Genomic DNA, 7,278 nt, shown 5'->3' with positions numbered 1-7,278 from the left:
CGGTCCTACTCAATACCGGGGACTTAATTGTGTTCCTCTCAGAGTCTTACTTTCTCCCGGCTCATCCCGGGATTGTCTGACCTTGGGGCCAGGAAGGATGGTTCCCGGGGTGAGAATCTGCTCCTCTTTGCTGGGACTCGTGATGCTCTGGTTCCCCTTGGACTCGCAAGCCCGAGCCCGTAAGTAGAAACCAGGCAGAGTCTGGACAGGCAGGGGAGGGATGTGGACCACTGGGATGTTCCTGGATCGTGTTAGGACCTGGGGACCCCTAACTTGTGAATTCATCCGGGCATCACCTGCATGGCCGGAGTGCCCCACGACCAGTGTGGGCTGGTGAGTCTTGGGAAAGACAAGGGCTTGGCAAGACTCCGTGCAGGGGGCTGCTGCCCTGGACGGGCAGGACGGTGTGCATTGTGGAAAAAGACCATGTTCCTAGCAGCCCGGTGTGTCGCCTCAGGAAAGGAGTGTGATGGAGACAGAAAGGCTGTTGTGTGGAAGAGCTCTTGGGCAGGAAGATGAACAAAGTAGGGTGACCTTTCTAGTCCTTTATCTGTTTTGATGCTCACAATACTGCAGTGAGGTGCCGTCATTCACATTTAACAGATGAGTGAACGTAGGCAGGGCAAAGAGAAGAAAGTTGTCCGAAGCTCTAGTTCCAAATCCTGCCTCACAGTGTCTGGAAGGCACCCTGATGTGGGGCTGTGAGACTCTAGAAGGTATCAGGGCATGGTGAGCTAGATGGGGGTTTTCACCATCCTAGCCCCACTGAATACCATCCGGTGGGAGTCAGACACGGAAGGCCCCTCACCGTCTCTGTTCTAATCTATAAAATGTGACACTCCAAACCATTATGAATATTAAATGACAGGGAGCAGGCAGGACAACTTGTATAGGAATGTTGCAAGGTAGCTTCCCCAAAGTATATCAGCTGCCTGCCAGGAGTTTCCTCCTCAAAAACAATGTAGCCTCAAGCAGGTTATGTAGGCCCACAGCCCGTTTCCTTACTGCCCCCTCTAGCTGGTAACCCCTTCTGAAGTCCCTTGATAAAGAAACAGAGGCCAAGGAGGGGTAGTAGTTTGCTCCAGGCTGCAGGGGCAGAGCCTAGCTTGAAGACCCCGGTTGCCCATCTCTTAGCTGAGAACCTTCCATCTCCCCAGCTCGGCTTCCATCTGGCTCCTGGCTGTGTGGAACTGCTAAGGCTGGATTCTGTCTTGTTTCTCCTGCTGAGGGGAAGGTTGCATGTCTGTCTGATACTCCCTCACCTGCCAGGAGCTGGAGATTCATAGATGTCCTCATGAACCGGACACAGAGAGAGTTCAGAGTTGGGTTCAAGCCTTGACTCTGCCTCTTACACCTGTGTTGCTTTTCAAACTTCTGTGAGCCCCGGTTTCTTCATCCGTGAAGGAGAGCTACTAACCAGGGGTCTGAAGGGTTTGGGGAAGGGTCAGAGGAAGCAATGCTTTCAGATGCCTAGCAACGTGCCAAATACTTGGTAAATGTCCCCTGTCCTTCCTCGAACCTTGAGGGTTCCCTCCTAGCCTGCCTGCTTGTCTACTGGAAGAGGCTTAGTCTCAGAGGACATCGGTACCCACCCTGGCCTTAGCCTTGGCCCTGCAGCTCCCTTCCCAATCCCATTGCCCTGGGAGATCCACTCTGAGGATGGCCAGAGGCTACTCAAAGCCCCCTTCTACCCTCCATGACCACCAGCCCTCCAGAGCTTCAGGGTCACCTCTGCCTGGTGATTTGCTTCCTTTCTGACCTCCCCTCCTCTGCACTTCCACTGGCCTTCTAGTCCACATCTGTCACCAGGTTCTGAGGTATGCTCTCTTCCTCACAGCCTTGTCAATACAGAGCTCCAGGCACTCAAGAAAATGACTGTCACTAAGGTGAGGTGACCTGGCGTTTAGGGAGGAGTGTTAAGATCTTAGTGTTGTCAAGAAAGCCGGGAGAGCTTTCTCTTCTGTGTCTATCCATCAATTTACCTATTTTTTAGAGTTAAGCTGAAAGGGGAGGACTACTACAGAGCCAGGGAGAAAGGAACAGAGACCTAGCTCCTAACCCCAGATCTGTCATTTACTGGTCATGTGAGTTAGGACACTTCAGCGGTCTCTGAGCCTAATGCTGATGTTGGTCTGTGAATTTTGCCATCATACTGCACACACCCTTCCTGCTAGGATCCTTTCTAAGGTCTCACATGAAAAGGCTTAGTATAAGAGAGATCTCAAGTGTGTGGTGTATATGAAGTCTCCTGGTGACCTCCAGAGTGCTTTTATAAACGGTGTCAACAGATGGGTGTTTGCAGGTATGTGCGGGATAGCCTTCCAAGGTGGCCACACCTTGAAGCACACCCAGGGCCCAAGAGTAAGGGTTTCGGCACACTCCTTAGTTGAAGTCCAAGGCTGCTCAGCCAAGATTATTTATTCTCTCTCTGGCTCTCCCTCCACCCACAGATCCATACTGAGTCTCAATTAGACTGTAAGCTGAGCCCTAACTGTCCAACCCTCAGCTCGGACTGCACCCCAGTTCCACCTGAGGCTGGAGTCGTCACATAGGCTGGAGGCTCTGGCCTGGTTCTGACTGGTGATGACCCCAGTCCCAGGTGGAGTCACATCTGTGTGGTCCTACCCTGGTCATTCATGCCCTCTGTGACCCAGGAGTGGCCCCGTTCTTTATCTCATGTCCGATGCCTTCTCTAGAACTTGCTTCTCTCTGCACTGTGTCCTCACGAACCATCCAACATACACCAGGTTTCTCGTCCACGCTACTTTCAGGAGAAGAGTCAACTACCAAGTGAGAGCTCAGCCCTCATGGGAATTGGAGCTCTGGTTCCCAGGGGATGGACTCTCAGACCCCAGAAGCAGGCCCGGACCAAAGGATAGTTCCTCAGATGTGCGGTGCTTCCAAAGGCAAACTCACACTCAGAATGTCAGGGTCCCAGTGCTTGCTCAATCCCTGGTTCCAAATGTAACCTCAGGCACTGCGTCCTTCCCTGCCTCTGCCACCTGTAAGGTAAGATGCTTGCCCTTAAATGGGTGATGTCTGAGGACCACGGTAGCATTAACTGCCTGTCTTTAAGATGTCCTCATCTTCCTCCTGAGTCCTCTTGACTTTGGGAGAGTGTAGGTATTCTGCCCTGTGGGGAGGACTAGATGAGCAGCCCCTAAGAAAATGTGCCTGGGGAGGTCTAGGGAAATATGTATATGGGACACTTACCACTATGGAATCTTGCCCTGCTGTGCAGCTTAGTCACATCTCTGTCCATCTGTCCAGATGCGCATGACTGGGTGGGAAGCAGGGAAGGGAAGGCCTGAAGCTCAGCCCCGGGCAGGCCCTGTGTCTGGGTTTCGAACCACGAGGTTCTGCACCTCCCCACTCCCACCAGTAGAGGTCTCTGCCTCACTCACTGGCTCCAGGCCGCAAGCCCCAAGACAGCAGCTGGTGCAGCTGCACCTGTTCCAGGGCTGGCCTCTCAAGTTCCCCTAGCCGCAGGCCATGGCGCCCCGCAGGCTCAGAGAAAAGGACCTTGAATATCTTGAACTCCCAAAGAGGAGGACTGGTGTGAGAGTGGTGTCCCTGGGAGGTGCAGCACCAAGATCAGGCACCATTCTGGGCAGGACCCAAGCCTGTTGCCCATTCTTGTACTCAGGAATTCTTCACTGTCTATCAGCTGAGTCCTTTTGCTTGCAAGTGGAAGCCATTTCTCCTGGTCCTGTCACTTAGACATCTCTATAAGCATCCCCTCCAGAGCTCCAGAGTGAATGTGGACTCTGCTGGGAAAGATCTAGGATCTCTGGCCAGTCCTGATCCCTCCCTCACTGGGGGTCACTTTCTCTAGAATACAGGGACTGGACATAGTCTGAGTCCTTAGCTTTCTAGGAGTCTATGACTGTAAGTGTATACACTCACGCGAAATAGAATGTGGCCAGCTCTCTTTGATAGTTAATGGAGACACCCTTCCTGGCTCGACGACTCTGTTCTTGGAAGTTCTTCTATGCTTCTAAACGTCTGCTGTACCAGATGAAAGGATCTGTGTTCAGAGAAGTATATTCTTTTTGCTAGCTTGCGCAGCTTGGGCACTGAGGCATTTCTTGTAATTCCATTAAGAGGCCTCCCTCAAGGAGAGGCAGAGCCTCAGGCAAGGCTTATGTCTTAGAGGGGAGGGAGTTTGCCTGTGTGAATAAAATATGACTGTATGGGTAGATGTGGGATCCGAATGCTCATGTTTCTGGGCAGTCTGGCTCACTCAGATTTTCTGAATTCTTACTACAATTCCAGCCCTCTCTCTCCTCTCCCTGAACCTCGTGGTGTATTTCCATGGCCTCCTCCAGCCTCCCCAGAAGCTGCTTTCTGTTCTTTTCTGATTGCTATTAGAAGAGTCCTTAGGCACACTACCCACCCTTAACTTGCCCCCCACGAGACCCTTGTCGTCGCATGAATGTTTTGGGTCAGACTGTGGGGTGCGCTGGGAGGGGAACATTTGAGGAATGTTGACTTGCTCATAAAGATCGGGGAGTCATCTGTGCCCTCAGCTGCCCCGAGCTCCTGACCTCTGTATACACTGTGTTCTGTGGTTTGGCAGGTGGTTTTGGGAATCAGTAGCCAAGAGCTGGAAGGGAGGTGAAAGGTTGATTCATGTGATGTGGCATGGTATAGCTGTCTTCTCTTCCCATGCAATGATGTTGGGTTTTGTTGTTGTTAAGGTGAGAGGTTTCTGGGACTGAAGGCCGTAATTGGCTCTTCCACCATAGCTGCAGCCCCTCTTTCGGCTAACTCCACCCACCCATGCATCCATCCATCCATCAAGCACCAACTCTACCCAGGCTCTGCACCAGGCGGAAGAGTCAACATCTGTCCCTTCCTCTCACACAGTCTGGGATAGAGGACACATCCACACAACAAGTGTTTCCAATTCATGGTGCTAAGAATTCGGACCACATTGTAACCAAGCTTTCCTCCGTCCTGAAGGTGAAGCCAGGGTCCCGCAGGGCCGGGGTGGCTTTGTGGGGGCAGTGGCATGTGAACTGTCTTTCAAAGAGTGAGAGGGGGCCAGTCCAACACTGGCAGTGTGTTCCAGGTGGAGGAGGAGGGAGGACTTTGAAGTGATGAGTGAGAGACTCAGCAAGAGGGCTGAGACTGAAAACAGGGTCACCACAAACAGGAGTGATTAAAAATGGATCTGGGAGCCAGCAGGGAAAGCCGGGTGGGTGACCTGGGGCCATCTGAAGTCTGTCTGGAAAACATTGCTGCCCTGAATTGAGACCAGATAAACTAAGTCCAAACATTTTCTTTCAGTCAAAGTAGGCAAGGAGCCTAGGTGTGACCTATGGAGGTGGGTGCTTCTTGTGGGGGGCTAGCACCCCTCAGACCCCCTCTGAGGGTCCTCTCTGTCCTGGCCATGGTCATTCCAGCCTCTGTGCCTTTGCAGGTGGCTCTAGATGTCTGGCGAGCCATTCCCCTCCTGATCCTTGTTAACATCTCCAAGATCCTGCTTGATGTCTCTGCCACCACCCCTGTGTGTGTGTGTGTGTGTGTGTGTGTGTGTGTGTGTGTCTGTCTGTCTGTCTGTCTGTCTGTGTGTCTGCCTGTCTGTCTCTCTCTGTCTCTCTCTGTGTGTCTGTGTCTGTCTCTCTGTCTGTCTCTGTCTCTCTCTCTCTCTCTCTCTCTCTCTCTCTCTCTCTCTCTCTCTCATGACTGGCTGTAAGACTTGAGATGCAGAAGTTCCCCAAATCAGTGAGTGTCAAGAAGCTCTCTCCTGTTACGAATGATAATGACGCTCACTGCATATGGTGCCAAGTGCCCTGTCGTCAGTGATATGTCATTTTCTGGCCCCTGCCCAGGAGCTACAACCACTGTGGTCACTTGCTGTCACTCTGCTCGCTTTCCTGTTGCCAAATGCCTCAGGCTACCGTGCTTGTCCCCCTGCCTTGCAGGTGGCTCTGGACCACCCTGACGTCACATGCACTCAAACCTCCATCCCCTCCTTGGTTGCTCTTCTGCCCTCTGCATCATATCCTGCCCAGTCTGCCCTGTAGCCTGTCCTTGGAGCCTGCAAACATGCTTCTCCAATCTGTGCCTTTGCCCATCAAGTGCTGTCGCCTCCCTTCAGGTCCAGCTGTGGTACTATCTCACCAGGGTGACAGCCATAGCTCTTTCCTGATCCCTTGTCCACTGGCCCTCCAATTAGCTTTCCACTCCCGGGGCCCACAGTGACACTTCTAAAATGCAGGCTTGATCATACCACCTTGCAACTCAGTTAATGCTTTCCACAGCTGCCCTTTGCCCTCTTGACGCCAAGGCCTCAGCATAAGCTTCCATCCCTCCTTCCCCAGCCAGCCTCTCACCTCTTAGTCCTGCCTTCCGATTTCCTGCCCAACCTCCTGGACCACTTTCAGCTCTGCCTCCCAAGCTGAGGTCCAGACAGGCGCTGGTGACATTGTGGGACACAGGACGGGCTTTTGAGTGAAGATAGAAGGGTCCAGGAGCTTCATGAGTGAGGAAACTTTGGAGCTGTGATCTCTGGGGTATTGTGATATTCATGGCTAGGAGGTGCTGGAGACTGCCCCGAGAACTCTGCAAACAGATACCGTGAGAAATAGACTGTTAAGGAAGTGTAGAGCCAGCACCCAGATCTGGGTTTTGTCAGTCTGGTCTTATGCACTACTTAAATGAACATATATTGTAATCTGTGTCTGACAGTACGCATGGTGTGTATAGGCTCTGACTTAATCCTAGAATAACCCCAAGACGTAGTATATTACAAGTCCCACTGAACAGATGTGGAATTGGACATGGGATACTTAAGTAGCTTAACTCAACTTGGGCTTCAAATAAAAGCTAAATCTATTATTTAAGCCCTGACCTCTGGGACCACAGAAGGGCCTAGAAATTAAGACACGCTTATTTCTAGATGGAAAGAGAGCTGGGCACAGGTGGGTGGAACAAGAAATGGTGATGGGTGAGAGGGGGCTGGGCTAGGGCCAGGAGGGGAGGCAGAAGCTATGGAGGATAAAGAGAGGGAGATGTGAAGAGCACACTGCCTCCTTCTCATTGGCACTGGGGACTGACCCCAGTGGTTCCCAGAACTTCATCTTAATCCTCCTTGGAGGGCCTGAGAGCCTAGGGTGGATGCAGCCAGCCATCAGAACCTCAAAGAACTGTGGAACAGTCAATCCATCTCATAACCACAGCATCAAACAAGCCCATTGGAAGCTTCAAGATGTAATGAAACGTGGGCTTTTACAAACATGCAACTCTCAAATCCTGAATCCCAGAAACTTG

At 52.0% G+C, this 7,278-nt stretch overlaps 2 protein-coding genes across 2 annotated transcripts in view; one reads left to right on the top strand and one right to left on the bottom strand.

The window, feature by feature from the left end:
- Rnf169 (ring finger protein 169) overlaps nucleotides 1–6,567 on the bottom strand; it is a 109,528-nt gene extending 102,961 nt beyond the window's left edge. The window contains exon 1 of the mRNA XM_059270611.1: nucleotides 6,342–6,567. Within this exon, the coding sequence (XP_059126594.1) occupies nucleotides 6,342–6,537 (196 nt within the window). The 5' untranslated portion in view covers nucleotides 6,538–6,567. The remainder of the gene's footprint in view (nucleotides 1–6,341) is intronic.
- Nucleotides 11–7,278, top strand: part of Chrdl2 (chordin like 2) — a 28,746-nt gene continuing 21,478 nt past the window's right edge. Inside the window, exon 1 of the mRNA XM_059270623.1 lies at nucleotides 11–179. Coding sequence (XP_059126606.1) covers nucleotides 98–179 — 82 coding nt within the window. The 5' untranslated portion in view covers nucleotides 11–97. The remainder of the gene's footprint in view (nucleotides 180–7,278) is intronic.

The sequence above is a fragment of the Peromyscus eremicus genome, chromosome 1, assembly GCF_949786415.1.
Source record: "Peromyscus eremicus chromosome 1, PerEre_H2_v1, whole genome shotgun sequence".
NCBI lineage: Eukaryota > Metazoa > Chordata > Mammalia > Rodentia > Cricetidae > Peromyscus > Peromyscus eremicus.
This window is presented reverse-complemented; position numbering and strand designations above follow the sequence as displayed.